The sequence below is a fragment of the Poecilia formosa genome, unplaced genomic scaffold, assembly GCF_000485575.1.
Source record: "Poecilia formosa unplaced genomic scaffold, Poecilia_formosa-5.1.2 Scaffold6, whole genome shotgun sequence".
Taxonomy (NCBI): domain Eukaryota; kingdom Metazoa; phylum Chordata; class Actinopteri; order Cyprinodontiformes; family Poeciliidae; genus Poecilia; species Poecilia formosa.
In genome coordinates this window covers 2077334-2094514 of record NW_006799945.1, presented here as the reverse complement: position 1 = coordinate 2094514, position 17181 = coordinate 2077334, and the positions used below count along the sequence as shown (strand labels likewise).

General features: G+C 38.3%; 3 protein-coding genes across 3 annotated transcripts in view; 2 read left to right on the top strand and 1 right to left on the bottom strand.

Moving 5' to 3' along the window:
* Nucleotides 1-638: 638 nt before the first annotated feature.
* plgrkt (plasminogen receptor, C-terminal lysine transmembrane protein) lies at nt 639-12676 on the top strand. Its single transcript, XM_007566676.2, has 5 exons — nt 639-759; nt 1159-1247; nt 10446-10576; nt 10766-10875; nt 11812-12676. Exons 2-5 carry the CDS (start codon nt 1167-1169, stop codon nt 11937-11939), a joined length of 450 nt encoding a protein of 149 aa, XP_007566738.1. The 5' UTR covers nt 639-759; nt 1159-1166; the 3' UTR covers nt 11940-12676.
* Nucleotides 12677-12717: 41 nt separating this feature from the next.
* On the top strand, nt 12718-16787 carry rln1 (relaxin 1). Its single transcript, XM_007566603.2, has 2 exons — nt 12718-13291; nt 13554-16787. Exons 1-2 carry the CDS (start codon nt 13096-13098, stop codon nt 13898-13900), a joined length of 543 nt encoding a protein of 180 aa, XP_007566665.1. The 5' UTR covers nt 12718-13095; the 3' UTR covers nt 13901-16787.
* The window catches only part of jak2a (Janus kinase 2a), a 32659-nt gene continuing 30404 nt past the window's right edge, over nt 14927-17181 (bottom strand). Inside the window, exon 24 of the mRNA XM_007566614.2 lies at nt 14927-17124. Coding sequence (XP_007566676.1) covers nt 17017-17124 — 108 coding nt within the window. The 3' untranslated portion in view covers nt 14927-17016. The remainder of the gene's footprint in view (nt 17125-17181) is intronic.

Sequence of the window (17181 nt, the reverse complement as noted above, 5' to 3'; positions counted from 1 at the left end):
GACTTTGTTTTGTCTAGAAGAGTTAACGGAGAAAAATTATTCTGCTTAAGTTAGATGAATCTAGGACGTACTTGCGGGCTAAATCTTTTTTTAATAAATGTTGAAATTATGGAAGTATTTGTGTGTTTTTACTCTTGATGTTGGTAGAGAACAAATTGATTTTATTATGTTCTAATACATAAATCCCTAGAAATAATAGAACTAGCAAAGGGTGTGGTCTCTTTTTTAGCCTGAATATATGTCCATAACATACATAGAGTGTAAAATGTGTTGTAGACTTGGAAGAAATTCTATATATCTTCAGTTTTTTTATTTATATTTCCTTCTCATTTCTGGAAATGTATAAATATTTTTTTCTTCAGGTTCTTAGTTTAGATTTTAAATATATAATCTTTAAAAACCTTGTTTTTCAACAGAGGGAGCCATTTCTCTGTCTTTTCTCTGCAGCAGTGTGAGACACTACTGCACACAAAATAATAACAGCAGCTGGCAAACAGATTTAATCCACCTTTAACTCTAATTTGTGCAGAAACTGAAAAATAGCTTTTGTTATTTATAAAACCGACATCTCTAAGTTAACTAAAACGAATAAAAACAATAATATGTAACTTATTTTGAAGATCTACCCGGAAGTAAGGCATTAATAAACTTCCGTTTCTAGAACCGCAGCTCACGTTGCCTTTGTTTTCATAAAAACCCTTGAATGTTTCTCTGTTTGTAATATAGTTCCTGTTACTTTTACATCTCAAAGTATTCTAGGTATGTAAAACTCTCATTTATAGTTAGCCAAAACTTAAACGTAATGGATTAAAACGAAATCTTTTAAGGAGGAACAGAATAAGCTATTTAATTAGGTTAGCCATATTAGCTCCTGTCATTTGTTTTCCGAGTTAACTGAAATGATATGTATGAAACTGTCTCAAGTGTTTTAGCAATGCACAATGCAGATCACTCGGTTTTATAGTAGAAACTGTAAGCGAATGTGCTTATATTTGCTTGTTGGGTTAATTAAAGCATAGGACTGTAGTTAACCCCATGCTAAACAAGGACTTATTTGCTCTGTAGCACTGGCAAGGCCACTGTAATATGAAAAAAAAATGTTGCTTTTGTCTCAGTTGCAGAATAACTTTTCGTCTTTCTCTATGTTTTACTTCTCAGTTTCAAACATGGGCTTTCTCATGTCTAAATCCATGGACGCAAACTTGCAAAAGCAACAGGAGTTCATGCTTCACAATTCACGGTTGCAGGTAAGTCAAGGTGACTCCACCGCCATTAAAAGCTGGTACTGTACTTTAAAGGAGTTTGGTTGTTAAATTTTTAATCGGATGCATCAGTTCATTAATTAAAATCATTGCGGACTGCTTCAGGTTGGTGGTCATGAGTTACACTGATTAGCTATAAAATGTTTCCATAGCATCTTATATTTTTAATAGAGTGTTTTTCAATATTGAGAAACAAAAAAGTGAATCTTCTAAATGAGTCACATGTGCAATGTTTGACTAAAAAGCCAGATGAGAAGCCTGAGTTCTAGCAAAATTGCTACTGAAAGGTGCACAGAAAAGTGCATCTCAAATTGACGTGAATGGCAAATGTGTCTCCTCTTTTTCATCTGTGCCATTTTCATGAGCAGGCCCATGTTCTCCTTAATTGTGTTTCTTGTCTTTTAACAAACTTATACGTATATAACATGTATACCTTTCACATATATATCCAGAAAAGTTAAGATATTTGCTTAGGTTCTTCTAGTCTTAGTCGTTGCTGAGCAGGATGCGTCACCATGCTCATGCACTGACGATTTAATCATAATGCAGCAGATGGATGCATCACCAAGTCGAACATTTGAATAATGTGTTAGGAGAAGATCCTTGGTCTCATCATGTCTGTCGCTGCTATTCTGCCTGTATCCTTTCAAGGATGAGACAAGACGTTGTTTCTGAAAGTAACTGAATGAGAATGGGCAGGGCAGCAACACGATGTTATTTTAATTTATATTTCACCAAACCTTCTGTAAACCTGCAATAAGAGATATCCACTCATGAGGTAAAAAGCCTCCGTTACTGTTCAAACAGTTGTAAATGGACTGAATTTATAAAACGCTTTAGAGCCACATTTACCAGTCGCACCTTCATACCAATACACAGATTGGCTTTGGTTTAGGTGCCAGGGCCACATCAACATGTGACTGGAGGAAACTGAAATTAAACCCTTAACTTTCAGATTGTAAGGCATCTACTCTTTCCACAGGGCTGTCGGACGTGATACAGAGGTGAACATTTTGTAACCTAGACCATTTATAATTGCCTATGAAAATGTATTCCTTACCTGTCTGTGTTCTTTGGTTTTAATCATTCTGTTATTCTATTGTTTCTAAAATAAGAAACATAAATGAAGGAGCTTATTCGTTGCTCTAGATTTTATTTAGGGATAGCAGAGTAAAGGGAGATGAATGCAAATACCTTCTAGGATAGGATGGATGAATATTCATGATGTTTCCTGGATTTATTAAATAACGTACTCAAAATATGACGGCATGGATGCTTGGGTAGATGTTGCATCCATACATCAGAATGAAACACTGACCTGTCTTGTCCGTCGGGCGTTTCTGTTTTGCTTATGAGTCACAAACCCACCGTTTCAACGCTTTCCTCATATTTCCATCTGGAGGAAACAGGATTTTATTGCTCTCGTTATTATTTTTTGTTCTGTTTTTTTTTTTTTTTTTAATTCAAACAAAATATTATTCCCCTCCCCTCCCATGTTCTCCATTAGAGATAATTTAGTTTGATTCATTCATGCCTGCAAGCCGTCGAGCAGCAGGTGGGATTCGTGAGTGTCATAATGTCAACAAAATTATAACATTTACACCCAAAAGGGTCTCTCTGTGGTCTGCACCTGAAATCTTCTCAGTTTTTTTTTTTTTTTTTCAGCTTTAAACGTGGAAGATGATGACTAATACAACACAATACAGCGATGCCAAAGGTTTGGCAATTGAATTTCACGACTCATCTGAGTCCTGAAGGTGATTCATTGAGGGATATTAGATGCATATTTATGCATTACTGAAGTGGCTCTGCATTGTTTCATAGCCTCAATGCAGAGTTTTCAGTTTTTATAGTTCACACACTCAGAAACACTTTCTATACAGTTTAATTGCACACTTTAAGCAACGTAATAAAAAAAATAAATAAATAAAAATGTGGAGTAGATGAAACATTCAGTAAAACTGTCCTGGGTCACCGAGGGTGAGAGCTCTTACTGGTCAATGATATGAAATAATTTAACTACTTTATATTTGAAATTTAATTTGCCTAATTGAATAAGTCAGAGTGACCCTTGTCGTTTTAAAATGTCTACACAAAGCTACGTCGTTGCCTCCCCCTGCATTAAGATGTCAAAAATGTCTTTGTCTGTTTTTTTTACGTCCCGTCAGTCACGGCTAATTGATCCCTGTCGTGCCGTTGCCTTAAGTCAAAGCTACTCGGTCATTGTGTTTGAATAATGGCCTCCAGAGATCCACCATAACATTTACTGGATATTGGTCTGATTTTTCTGACGCATGCCTTTAAAGCTAATGCAAGCATTGGAATGACGTAGGTATTGCCTCTTTTTTTTTTTTTTCTGGAAAATGTTTGGCTGCTGGCTGGAGCAGTTCTTCTCTACCATGTTTTGTGTTAATGTGAGCATGGAGGTGAGCCAAGGTCTCGCCTTGCACTCTACATTGTTTACTAATTTGGAAATGAAAAATAAAAAAAAGCCTTTAAGCGCCGTAAAGAACACTGGATATTAGATCCCAGCTTGATTCCTTTTGAGAAGCTGCCCATGTTTTGCTCCACTGATGTACTTTTTTTATTATTATTTCAAAATGCTGCATCTTTTTTAGTGAGGTGCATATCATCAGCCTTGCAACTTTTTTTAGTTTGTAGATGTTATTTAGAGTTTTAGTAGGATTTCCATTCATTCATTTTTACATTCTCTGTCTTTGCCGGGTCATGAGGGTGGAACTTGTTTGTATTATTCTTAATAATTTTACCGAAGAGGAAGAACGCCTCTCCATTTTGTTGGGACAGCACGTAAATGTCAACTTGAGGCCAGTAGAGAAGTTACACAAAGAGCATTTGGAAACCAAGTTGCACAATTGCAGAGAGTAAACTTCTGCTCGCATCTTACTGAGAAGCCTCCCTGAAATGTAATCCCTCCAGGAATTTCGTTGAGTTGCTTCTGTATTCTTTGAGCACATGATAGATTGTGGCAGGGGGCAGCATGATGGTGCAGTGGTCAAGTGTAAAAAGGTTGTGGGTTGGAATCTCCTTGTGGGTGAAGTTGGCATGAACCCCGTGGGGTTTTGTGGATTTTCTTTGTGTTTAACCGCTCAAAATGGAAAGTGTTTTTGGGTGTGATTTCCATGATAAGGTATTTGATTGTCGTATCCACTCCTACAATTCTTGTATTGTGCATTTGCAATTGACAGGTTTGGTTTGATCAAGATCATTTCCGGTGTAGTTTGCCTGACTAACTTAATATGTCCCAATATGTTTGTTGGAAAGTGTGTTATCACCTCGGGAGCTCATGTATTTCCGTAAATTCTTCTTCTGTGTGGTGTTATTTGGAGAGAAAAAGCCTTAAGCGAAACTAATCTGAGATCTATGAGATGTGCTGATTAAAACTTTGCGTTGAAACTTAGTTATTCCAGGTTGCCACATATGTGAGTTTATCAGTGTGGCATAAAAAGCAATCATCGATCGTATGTAGGCGCTACTTGTTTTGAGTGTGTGCTTCCCTCTGTGTTGTTGTCTGACTTCCCCTCCCAACAGCTGCTACAGTGAAGTGTGAATATCTAGGCTGATTTGTGATGATTTCTGCACTTTTTTTTTTTCTCAAGTTTTTGCCCGAATTTGATTCAGGCTGAAGCCCTTATAAATGTCAGTGAGTTTCTGGCTTGGATTTAGCTTCATTTTCTTCTCACTTTGCCACCTTCAGGTTGGATTCATGTCTCATTTCTTCTTCTCACTTTTTCTCCACTGCCGTTTCCAGTCACTGTCTCGGCTTGTGTGGCCTTTCTCAAAACCACTTTGTCATGCTCTGTGATGTCGCCAGCGAATGTTTCGCCCCGTTTCCAAGAACGCATATCGAATTAAATTCTCATCAAAGTTTTCAGAACAACTAAGATGTCATCAAGTTAAAACTGCCATTTCGGTAACACCGTTCCATATTTACTGGCACTGTCGGTAAAGAGTTCAGAAGGAAACCCGACTTTTATTGCATCATCACTCATTGAAAGATTCAGGAAACTCCAATGCTTATCTTGAGAAAATCCTTTGAGTGTTATAAGACAATGGCTGGGCTGTACTCCTGCTGTGAAGAAGCTCTCTTCAGATCGGTTCTGACATGTCTTTCACGTTTGCCTCTCCTCAGCTCACCCCACAGGTTTCTTATTGGACTTAGGTCCTGGTAGAATGCTTTAAACTTTGTGTCTAAAGAAGCATTGGAGATCTAATAATGAGCTAATTTTGGGTTTTCTTGTTTGAAGCAACCAGATATTCAAAAAGCTGTGACATATTTTAAACAGTCATTAAGCCAAGGACTTTAACAATGTTCCAAGTCTGTTTGGATGGGAAACAGGCCCACAGCATCACAGTTCCTCCTCCATATGTGCTTAGGATTATTTTCCACATAGTCATCTTATGTTTTACAGAAGCAGGCTTTTTGTTTCTTTTTGCACAGACTTTTGTTCTATGTAAATCACTTTGAGCTGCTGAAATGTGCTCTGCAGATAAACTTGGAGTTAGACATTAATATACACAAAGTCAAAGTTGAGGCATCTTGATCAAAAGGATGCTAACTGGACCCCACCCCAAATGGGCTCCTTATTGACTTTTACCAAGCAGTTGTTTGAGCAGTGGCTGAATTCGTTCACCTAAGTTAGTCTTTGCAGTCTGTTTCAGATTCAACAAAAAATCAGTAAGTACTCTACTTGACTTTTCTCTCTACAGTTAAGTGTAATGCATCCACCTGGGTCATTTCATGGTTTCTGTTCTCATTAATGTGCACCATCATCACTTTCTAGAACCACCGACTCGTATTAGTTTCTGCCTCAGCGGGTTTCTGCTTCGAAACATTACTCAGCCGAGACGAGAGCGTCTCTCGCTACCGGAGCGCTCGGCTCTAACGCTGCTGTAAGTTCCCACTTCCTGGAACGAGTCATCGGTGAGGTCAGCACGTGCCGCTGGTGCTATCAGTGGATTCCGAGCGCTGGTTTCACGTTTAATAGAGGTGTGAAACTTTCTGCTGAAACTCCGAAAAAAACACATGGTTAAAACCTCCAGTCATTCCCAGGTCACAGTCATAGTAGTCAGGCATTGACTCTGAATGGCCATGTTTCCCTCTAGGGATCTTTTGCAGTAAGTGTAACTGTGACTAATGCTTTTATTCGATGTAAGCTATTTAGCTCATTTAACGTTTGAAACATTGCTAAAGTATACTTTTTGTAACTCCAGTCTGGAGAAGTATGGGGTGTGTAAAGCTATTTATGTTTCCAGATTTTGTTCATTTCCCACAGACTTAATGTTTCCTAAGATTCTTTGTGTCTTTCCTGTCATCCTTGTAAGTGTTCTTGTTAGCCTTCCTTTATTTCTTCTGTTCTTTGTTTCTTCCTTCCTCAGTTTCGTCCTCATGTTCTTCTTTACGGTAACTTCCTTCTTTCCTCTTTTGTGTCCTGCTGTCTTTTCTCCCCCGTGTCATTGCTTCTTTTCTGTCGTTTTCGTGTTACCTGCTGCCCTCCCTTCGGCTTTTTCCATTGTGTCGTCCTTCCTGTCAAATGACCTTCCTTCACTTCCTTCACTGTCTACCTTCTCCTTTGTGTTCTTCTTTCCTTCTGCGTGTCCTTCATTCCTTCTATCCTTGTTTTCTTCCCTCTTACTTCATTCATTAATAATTTCATTTCTTGTCTTTGCTTTGTCCTTCCTCCTTCCTTCTGTTTTGTCATCACCTTGTATTCTGCCTCCCTTCTTTGTATCCTCCTAACTTTTTTTCTTTGCTTCCTTCCTTCTATCCACTATCCATTCACTCCAAACTCCATATCCAAACACTTCCCACTGTAGAAATGTCTGCCATAAATTAATGGAAACTTGTAAAGTGTAATTCTTATATGGATAATTTCAGGGGACTGGATCTTGTAATCTTTCCAGTTAACATTCATACAAAAATAAAATAAAATAAAATAAAACATTTCTCCAGCTTGTCAAATATTTGGAAGCGATGCAAAGCGAACTAAGGCAAAACATTTCTGATTTTTAGATAGAAATAGAAAGCATCAGAAAGAAATGAGCATCAACATCTCTTTCCCCTTCATGACTTCTTCTTTTCTCGTGGAGACTTTATCATTTTTCTTCGCTGAACTCTGAAGTCATAATATTAGACTTGACTCCATGACGTTTCTGTTGCTCTGCAACATTGAGAGCGTTTGCGCGTATTAAAGCATTACTTTCGAAAAAGTAATGCCTAAACAAATGTTGTCTTTTTTCCTGCAGAGTGTAATGAAAAGACTGAAGCACTCACACTCAGTCCTGGTGATGCATCTGTGTGTTTATTGCCTTTGCAAAACTCTCAAGACTTCCTGAAACTCCTTGCGTAGGACTTTTGTTTTGCCACATTTGACCGTTGTTGGTTAAAGTAATATAAAACTCACAGCAGCTGATCATACTCTGAGCATTCAGTCCAACCGTATATTTAAGGAAAATACAATTAATTCAGTTTAAGAGTTGATTGCGCTTTGTGAGTGCAAGTAGCTCAGACTGTAATTTTACCCAGAAGTGACGCTTTGGCCTCATGATTACAGGTTGACTTTGCTGAGTAGTTTCTCTGTTTGCCAAAGCTAACTAGCGTTAGTTTACTTAAGTCTGTAATTAACCCACCTGGCCTCCTTCAGGAAACGCGTCATGTCTTTACCAGCAGGGACCTTTTTTGTTTTCTCACATGAAAAGAAAAAATGGAGTTCAGGTAGAGATGGAAATGCACAAAAGGAGCTGGATCACCTGACAAAATCTGGTTAATGTTGCAGAAGAGGCCAGGCCACATAAACCAACAGAAATAAGGCCACTTTCTAAAAAGCATCTGTATTTTTGGTCTGATACCCTTTGAACATTTTTCCGCATTTCATGTGACAACCAACAAACTTCCCTGTATGCAATAGACCAATACAAAGTGCTGCATTATTGTTAAATGGAGGGAAAGTCGCAGTTTTCATAGTCTGTACAAATATAAGATCTGATAAGTGTGGTGTGCATTTTAATCAACATTAAAATTAGAATTTTGGACTGTAGATTAATTTGAATGTAGCACAAAATCCATGCATTAAAGTATTTTGAAGGTAAATTAGGAATATTTAGGTAGAACTTCAAACATTCAGTTTATGCAAAGTGTTTACAGTAAGATATTTGATATGTGCTAAAAATGCACCAATAGGCATTATGCATTCACCACCTAGCATTTGAGGTAGTTTGACAAAAATTTCCACCAATCATCTGCTGAAGGTTCTTCCTTCTCTTTTTTTCATAAAGGCAATATTTTTTTACTTTGTTCCCTGATTTTCTCTAACGACCTCAAGGATTAATAAGTAAATTGGAATTAATAAATGTTTTTCACTGCTTATAAAGACACTTGTTTGCTGTAGATTTTATTTTAAGGAATTAGAGTTAAGGGGGTGGGATATTGATCACAAAAGAAGAAATTCAAAGCGAATGAATGTTTTTGCGAGACTGAATGTGTTCGACTTGCTAAGGACCTTAGTTTCAGCGAAATGACCGATGTGGCTGATGACGGGTTGCCAGGCTATTTATCATGCCTACTGTCATCCTGAGGAAGGCACTGAGTGGCCTTGCCTGGCGTTTGACAAGTTAAAGACATTTCATGCTGGGAGTGAATCAAAGTGTAGCCAACTCCCTCATAAAGTCTTATTAAATTGCTTCTGACTCATTCAAACAAACGCCCCTGTTTTGTTCAGTTTCCTAAGAATTCAATTTATTTCATTTGTCCCATGTCTCCTCTCCCCTCCCCCCCCATCCTCCTTGTTTTCTTCACCAAAAATTAGATGTCTCTTCTTATGACTTGAAAATCTTTTTGTGTTAATTGTGCAATTTTATTTGACACCTGTCAGTGTAAATTTGTCAAATCAACAGCTTGTGGGAAACGGTCCAATTGACAATTTTCACATACATTGTCAAGCTCAGCTGAATGCTAGCTTTGTATCATCAGCAGGTCAGAGTCACTTTCCTGGTGGCTGAAAACAAAAACTCATCTTTGACACTTTCACTTTTGGGAAATAAAAGGCTTTTTAACTGAGAATGTCAGTCAGTCGGGCTCTGCAGGATGCGTGTATTCATCTAAATGGACGCAGGCTTGTGTGTGTGTGTGTGTGTGTGTGTGTGTGTGTGTGTGTGTGTGTGTGCGTGTGCGTGTGCGTGCGTGTGTCGAACAGGAAGCTAAAAACAAAGCTTTGACCTTCCTGAGGTTAATCAGCATGGATGCAGCATTCCTGACCCTGGACTGACTGACTGGCTCCACCTTGATTTAACCCCGGCAGCGTCTGACATGGCAGACTCCTTCTGTAGTTTCAAGTTTAGAATGTGGGAAATATGCAAAAATATAGAGAAACTTGTCCTATAAGCCTTTGACATGATACGTCTGGATTGAGAAATGAGCAAATTTTTATCAGGTAATCAAATTTTTTGTTTTTGAAGATTTAATTTTTGGAAAATCTGGATTTTTTTTATTTTTTATTTTTTTTACTAATGCGCTCCTTGGGTTTGCGTAGTTGCGTAGATGTTGGCCCACCCAGGAAAGCATCAGGAGAGCATCTTGTTTGTTAGGCGTGTTTCACAGCTTCTGTTTATTTCAAGTTTAATTTCAGGTCAACTCACAGAGGGAATGGTTGAAAGCCTATTTTTTTTTTAATTATTTTCTGTCATTGCTTATTTCTTTTTAACAAAAAAGTGATGAATCATGTCCATTGAAATCAGAAATTGGCTTTTAAGCCATACCGCCTAGTCCTGGATCCTTATTTTTATTTAAGAATAGAGTGGATACAGAGTTCAATAAGCTTGAGTCATATAGACTTTTGAATTTGTAGTTGGCATATAACTTCCCATCATGCTTGTTTTTGCCAAACGGTAATTACAGTAATCTTATCTGACCTTAAACAGCAGAGGATTTATCAAAAAGTACTTTTTTTTTTCGTAAAGCTTTTTGCCTTTTTGCATTAAGTTCAACAGATTAGCTCTTGTGGGAATAAATTCTGAAAGGATCAAACCCAAATGATTTAAAATTGAAATGTTGTTTTATTATTTTCACGTTAATAAAGTTCTCTATGCACATTTCATTTTGTATTTAAGTGTCTAATGACGTCCTCTTTCCTCATGCGCATCTGTTCATGCTTGTGTGTTTCTGCATAGATGGAGCGTCAGATCCTGATGCAGAACCAGATGAGAGAAAGACAGATGGCCATGCAGATTGCCTGGTCCAGAGAGTTTCTCAAATACTTTGGCTCCTTCTTTGCAGTGGCCACATTGGGACTAACAGCAGGGTGAGAGGTGGAACAGCCCCACTGTTTACACTCCTTTAGGAATAAATCGCTGGGAGAAGCAAACCTGCTTCGACCTACGCAAGTTAACGCAGCTGCTTGGTTGTTAAGGATGTTGGGTGATGACGAATATAAAATGTGTTGCCAAGAAAAATGTGAACACATTTCTTCTTTTTGTATGTTCATCCTCAGAGCCATTAAAAGAAAAAAACCCGGCATGTTGGCTCCGATTGTTCCTCTCGGTTTTGTGTTTGCCTATCAGATGGACAGCGTCTATGGGACGCTCATTTATCGGATGAGAGGTGAGGCTTTTGGGATGTAGATGTAGAAACATGCTCTTTTGGGTTTTTCTGTTGAGATATGAACAAACATGCGTCATGAGCATAAATGTCATTTTGATTTTGAGTTTTTAAAATCATTCAGGCTCTTGTTTGTCAATGGTGGCAGGATGGCACGACAACTTTAAATGTTTTTTTTTTTTAGAGAGGGCGATCTATAAACGGCACATTTTTTAGGTTTATATTATGTAATGTTTTTATTCAAAAATACCTGGAGTGTTGCTTTGATTCTTTCATGGATGTTTGATAAATCTTCCAGTCAACCATTCGGGGTGCCTAAACACTTGCTTTCACAAAGCTCCTGTCTGTCCTGAATCTGCTGAGCTCAACATACCAACTACTTTTCAGTCCAGCTCTCCTAAATCCGTTTGTAAACTGCATAATGGAGAAACATTGGGATGACATAGTGAGGGCGGAATGTCAGAAAGAGTAGAAGCTTCTTAAAGAGACAGAGGCTAATTTTCAAGGCATCAAAATGTGGAGTAAAATTTCTTTTAAGTCATGTTTGATATATACACCATTTTTATAACAACTAAAAATAACATAGTTAATGTATTGTGTAGATCTAACAGACACAGCTTCAAAATTTTACACGTTTAAGAACCTTGAAAGTTTGTTAGGATATTCAGAAGCGTAAGCCAGTGTTAGGAAAAAAAAACAAAAAACAAGAATTAGAAGCATAATTAAAAGGTCCAAACTGATCATCAATGCTTATAAATTTACTTAAATGTCTTACAGGAAGAACTGATTGTAGTTCAGCTCAAACGTACTGACTTTCAGAGGCAGAACTGCTGATAAACGTTTCTGGGTTACAGAGGAAAAGTGACTGTCGTATGTTTGGGTCGAAGACGACATCCGTACGCCGCATTCCATTTACGTTTGGTTTCGTTGCACCTTTAGGCGAGGCCGAGAATATCATGGCGTCTGAGCACGACCGTTTGGACCTGCCTCTGGGGACGCCGACGTACGAGAGCATAGAGAAGGCCCGCCGGGCCAAAACCGGCCTCATCTCTTTTTTGGAGAAGTGATTCATCAGTTGTGACACGAGTCAAGATCCAAACCGTCCGACCGGGTGCGTTCACCTGTGCTATTTCTGTTTTATCATAGAGAACAGCTGTCAGGTCCAATTTGGGTTCCTTGAACGTGTTGGAGTCTGCGGTTTGCACCAAGTCTACATCATGAACCTTGAAATAAATCTGTAGCTGTTTTGATTTTGTATAGCGGTCTTATTGCTGAAAGCTGATTGGCTTGACGAAGATTAGCTGATTTAGATGAGTTAAATGTATACATTTACTGTGCTGTTGTGGTCTAAAATATAAGTGATAGTAACAAGCAGACACTGTCAATAATGCATTATTTGCTCCTGATAAATTACCGTAGGTGATGACTTCCGACCACTAGGGGGCAGAACGTCCATCATTACTTATCTATGTTTTTGTCTGCTGTTATCATAGTATTTAATGCCATATTTATATTCAGTTTCTGCTTCACTGCTCAATAATTGAGGTCATCAAACCAAAGCTTTTTATTTGTACATTTATATTTACTCGCATAATTTGCATCTGACATATTGAAAGTATTTGTAAAGCCAATAAAAAAAAATAATCTTGGAATATGTTAAGAATGAAAATCCTAACCGATGAATCAAAATTTTGGACAACATGTAACTCTTTCTAGACCTTGGTAAAGCGCCTCAACAAATAACATTATCTCGGATATTATTTTGTAATAATCTGCCATTTTCTTGAATAAAAAAATCAAAAACATTTTATTCATCTTTATTTCATTGTATGTACGTTTTTTATTAATCTACGCGCATAAACGGTGTGCGCAATTTTATTATTGCAGCAAAGAAATAACTCAAAGTACGTCAGTGCCATCAATCCAAGTGACGTGCGTGTGTGTTGCGAGGAGGGAGAGAGAGCGGGCAGCAGAAACACACAAGTCCACGATTGAACTACTGACTACAGTATATAAGGTTGTGGCCACTGGCTCAGAGAGAACCAGAGGAGCAAGACGCAGGAAAAACTGGAGCATTTGTTGCTGTTTCAATGGGCTTTAATTGAACTCTGCAGGTGGAAAAAGTCAGGAGCAGGATCCTCAAGTCTGACAAATAAAAAATAAAAAAAATTAAAAAATTGTTTCGGCTTCCCAGTTAGGTTACAGTTTCATCCTTTAGCGAAGATGCTGTGGAGGGTGACCGTTGCCTTGGCCGTGATGTGCGTCGGAGGCGCGTGCAACAGCATGGGAGCCGACATGATGGGCAGACTGCTCATGCCCAGGGACTATCGGGTGAAACTGTGCGGGAGAGAGTTTATCAGAGCTGTCATTTTCACCTGCGGGGGCTCCCGGTGGAAACGATCCACAGAGGGGGAGGAGGGTGAGTCAAACTATTTACTCTGTTATTGAGATCTCAATCTCACAGTGAGATTTTATTAATGTGGTGGGGAAAAAATTAAAATCTGCATTTCTCCGTGAAACAGTTGAGATTTAAATCAAGTTGGGGAAAAAAAAAAAAAAAGTTGGAAGAAATCTTATGATCAGCTGAAACGGTTTGACAGTCATTTCTTGTAAAATCATCTCTGCAGAAGAACATTTAATAAATTTATGATGATTTTTTTAATTTTTTTTTCTTCCTCCAGAGTCGTTCCACTGGACTCCCCTCGGTGACGTTGCACCCGAAGCCGAGCGGAGGACCTGGCATCATGACACAGATCTCAGAGACGATAACTCTCCTCTCCCCTTTGCTGCCCCCGACTCGCTAGCTGACCTCTTGACCCTCTTCAGAGTCACAAACGGGAGACAACAATCGTCTTCGAGCTTCCCAGACCTGCCAAGGGAGTCCATAGCATTAGGAGAGCCGGAGGAGAATAAAGACGCAGCCGACCAGCTTGTGGCGAGCAAGAAGAAGAGAAACTTTTCTGTGGGCGTGGCGGGGATGTGCTGTAACCAAGGCTGCACCAAGAACGATATCGGACGGTTGTGCTGAGGCGGAGAGGAGAAAAGGCTGGTGTGATAATAAAGATTAGGCACTGTACAATAATTTGGTTTGAGCAAAAAGAAGAGAAACATTTGGTTCATATTTGTTTAATAGCAGCCATTAACTGTTTGTCTTTGAACTTGTTTTAAGAAAATTCATGTTCTGTATGTCGACTGTTGCCTTCCTTGAAACGTGAATAAATTTTAAGTACTGTTAATGAGTCGTCCCGCAGTCATTATGCTTAAATGACAGTGACTTTTTCTTGCCATTTTTATTTATATCTTTGATAACAAAAAGGCAAAGATCTGAATTTTATTTGCCATCAAAAACAAACATCCAGACTTTTGAAAAAAAAATACCATCTCCTAACTTTATGATCCAAATTAATAAATCTTTTCTTTTGTGAATTAAATGAGTAAACACGTTTTTTGTTGTTGTTTTTTGTTTATTTTTACGCCAAACATTTGATCATTCACTTTCACGGTCAAAACTCAATCCAACCGGCTGGAAATAAACGTGGAAATTGCCGAGCTGTATAAATGTTTCTTTTTATAAAAATCTTTGGTCATGAGATAAACTCACACTTTACAAATTGACATATATGACCATAAACAACACAAATTCATCATTAGTAAAAGTTGTACAACTGAAACAAAGATGCCCTTTTTCACAGCGTTAAACAAAGTAAGCATAATCGACCACAAAATACTTCTTTTTGTTCGTTTAAGTTCCAATTTTTCAACATGTTTTATGAATTTTTGCAGTTTGAGATATAATATTTTTAACAAAGTAATGGCACTGAATTAAATAAAAACAATATTATTTAATATTGATTTGAATCCTTATTCAAATCCTTATATAAATAAGGATTTGTCGTTTATGGCAGAAAAAGTTGAACACTTAATATTTCACAAAATGCATATTTTCATTAAAGCCTTCAGTCATCAATATCCATCATACTTTGTCTTAAAGGGGACCTATTGTGTTTTCTTGAGCAAGTTAGGATACGTCTATGGGCTATACAAAACATGTTACTTTTTTTTTTTTTTGCACAAAATCATTCTTGGATGAGATTGCAGTCTGCTCATTTCTGCCTATTTGGAGTTCCTTTCAGAATGAGATGTTAAATGGCACCATGTCACTTTAAATCCATATCAGCTGGTGCTGGCCACGCCCCCCTAGTCAACGTTTGCACACGCACTTTTCTACATTACACATTAAGTCAACAACAAATCACTTGTCTTTTCTAGCAGCCATTGTATAACAGCAGTAAAACCAGCTGACCAAACATGCTGGACTCTGCCAGGGTTGCTAGGCAACAGGGCAGCGCCTGCCAATTGCCAGTAAATAATTGGGAGATTTATGAAATGGCTTGTTTTCCTGAAACCAAAAAACATGAACTTATTTTTTTTTTTAAGTCTTTTCTGGGTGTTTTTTGTTTTAAATCCCTTGAACTGTTTTTTACAAGCAGCTGAGACGCAAATTGAAGTACAAAAACATGCAAAAAGTGAACTTTGCATAATAGGTCCCCTTTAAATATTCCCAAAATAGTGACATAAAACAGAAAAAAAAAGCAGCCCTTCTTACCACTCATTTATGGTTGGTAATGTAATGCAAATATACACATCAAAAGACAACATCTCTACCTGACCAGAAATCACAAAAAATCTTTAAATAAACTGATAGCTTGCATAACATATAGGCATCCACTTATTTTAAAGCTTTCCATAGGCTGACAATGAAGCCTTGTAACATTCAGAATGTGTGATGCATTAAAAAAAGTATATGTAAATTAAAATAAAACCTCCAGAGGCATTACAGTGTAATTTGATGATCGCTCACACAATGCTTCCTCCACAAAGCATTTACATGTTGAGCATTTGTGGTTGTTAAAGATGCAAACATTTAACAAGTCAACATCTTTGATATTATTTTTTTTTTCCCACCATGCACCCTATGACTTAGGGTGCCATGTAAAATTATCCCTACCCCTAAGGTCTTTTTAAATGTTGTCACTTGACAACTTCCATATATTTAGTTGAAAACTATACTTTTCTCTACAATCAGTGGAAAAATCTTGCTTGGCATCACAGCAGTCCAGCTCTTCCTGTAATTACAGGGCAGATTTTTCATCTTTCCACTGCTCTATGATGTTTTACGTTTTGTGATGAGCTCCAAGTCTTTGAGGTTGAAAGGCCTATCTGCCATCTCCCTAATCTCTAACTGCCTCCCCAGATTCACCATAGGCGATTTTCCACTGGCAAGTCGCGCACTAACCGGTTAATGTGCGGTTCGGTTCGGTAATTCCCTTTAGAACTCACCTCATTACTAATCCAGTCCACTTGTGCATGATTTAAACTGTATTAATGCAGCTGTTGGTGAAGCCTTCACACGTTTGTTAAACTTCTCAGGGTGTAAATACTTTTGCAAGTCGCTTTATCTTGCAAAAAACTCTGATCTGTCTCAGAGTTTAAGTAAGCCGGTTTATGGCTGTGGTTCTCCTTTCTGACTCAGTTCTTCTACACAGGTGGTGTTAATAAATCTTTCTCTAAAAGCTGTTAGATCAGGCATTCAAAAAGCTCTGTTTTTTTTTTTAGAAGTGTTAATAAACCCAGTTGGTTATATTGGGGCTTCTGTTTGCAGTCATATTTGGATAAATCCTATTTGTTTGGTTGAATTGCCTCCATTCTCAGAAGATGGAGGGACCAAACAACAATTAGATGAGATGTTTATAATGATGTAATGGCAGTGATGGAAAAACAAGGCAGAACCACTTAAAGACCGACTCTAGCACCGACTGGCGAAGAACTGGAAGTTCTCGGTTTCCTCGTGATTTCAAGTGCAGCCACATGGCTGAAAGTCTGTTCAGAATGCAATTTGGATTGTAAATAACAAAAAAAAAGAAAAAATGTAGAATTGTACTCGAAAACATCAGAGGAAATCTTTTGAGTTAGCTGTAGTGTACTCGTCATTTCAGTCTTTTCTTCATGAAGCGGTGGAGCTGCCACGAGTGTGAACGCAGCCACCACCTAAACTCCATTTGGTAACTCTGGACGTTGTGTGACGACTGACTTGCGCGCGTCAACACCGGCGGGTCAACAGTTCAGGAATTTGCTGCGTCCGTCTCATCCGTCCTTGCTCTCTCGCACGGTCTCCACCCGCTGGATCAGGGCCTTGAATGTGGGCCGCAGTTTCGGGTCACTGCTCCAGCACTCCATCATCATCTTGTGAATCTGAAGGAGCAAAAGGAAGAGGTTAAAGCCACGTCATGGCGGCGATAAACACTAAAC

Bases quoted from the DNA above. Each gene is read 5' to 3' on its own strand.
- plgrkt (XM_007566676.2), top strand. From the start codon at position 1,167: ATGGGCTTTCTCATGTCTAAATCCATGGACGCAAACTTGCAAAAGCAA. The intron at 10,577-10,765 runs GTGAGAGGTGGA...GTTCATCCTCAG, and splicing joins ACATTGGGACTAACAGCAGG to AGCCATTAAAAGAAAAAAAC. The intron at 10,876-11,811 runs GTGAGGCTTTTG...TTGCACCTTTAG, and splicing joins GCTCATTTATCGGATGAGAG to GCGAGGCCGAGAATATCATG.
- rln1 (XM_007566603.2), top strand. From the start codon at position 13,096: ATGCTGTGGAGGGTGACCGTTGCCTTGGCCGTGATGTGCGTCGGAGGC. The intron at 13,292-13,553 runs GTGAGTCAAACT...TTCTTCCTCCAG, and splicing joins ATCCACAGAGGGGGAGGAGG to AGTCGTTCCACTGGACTCCC.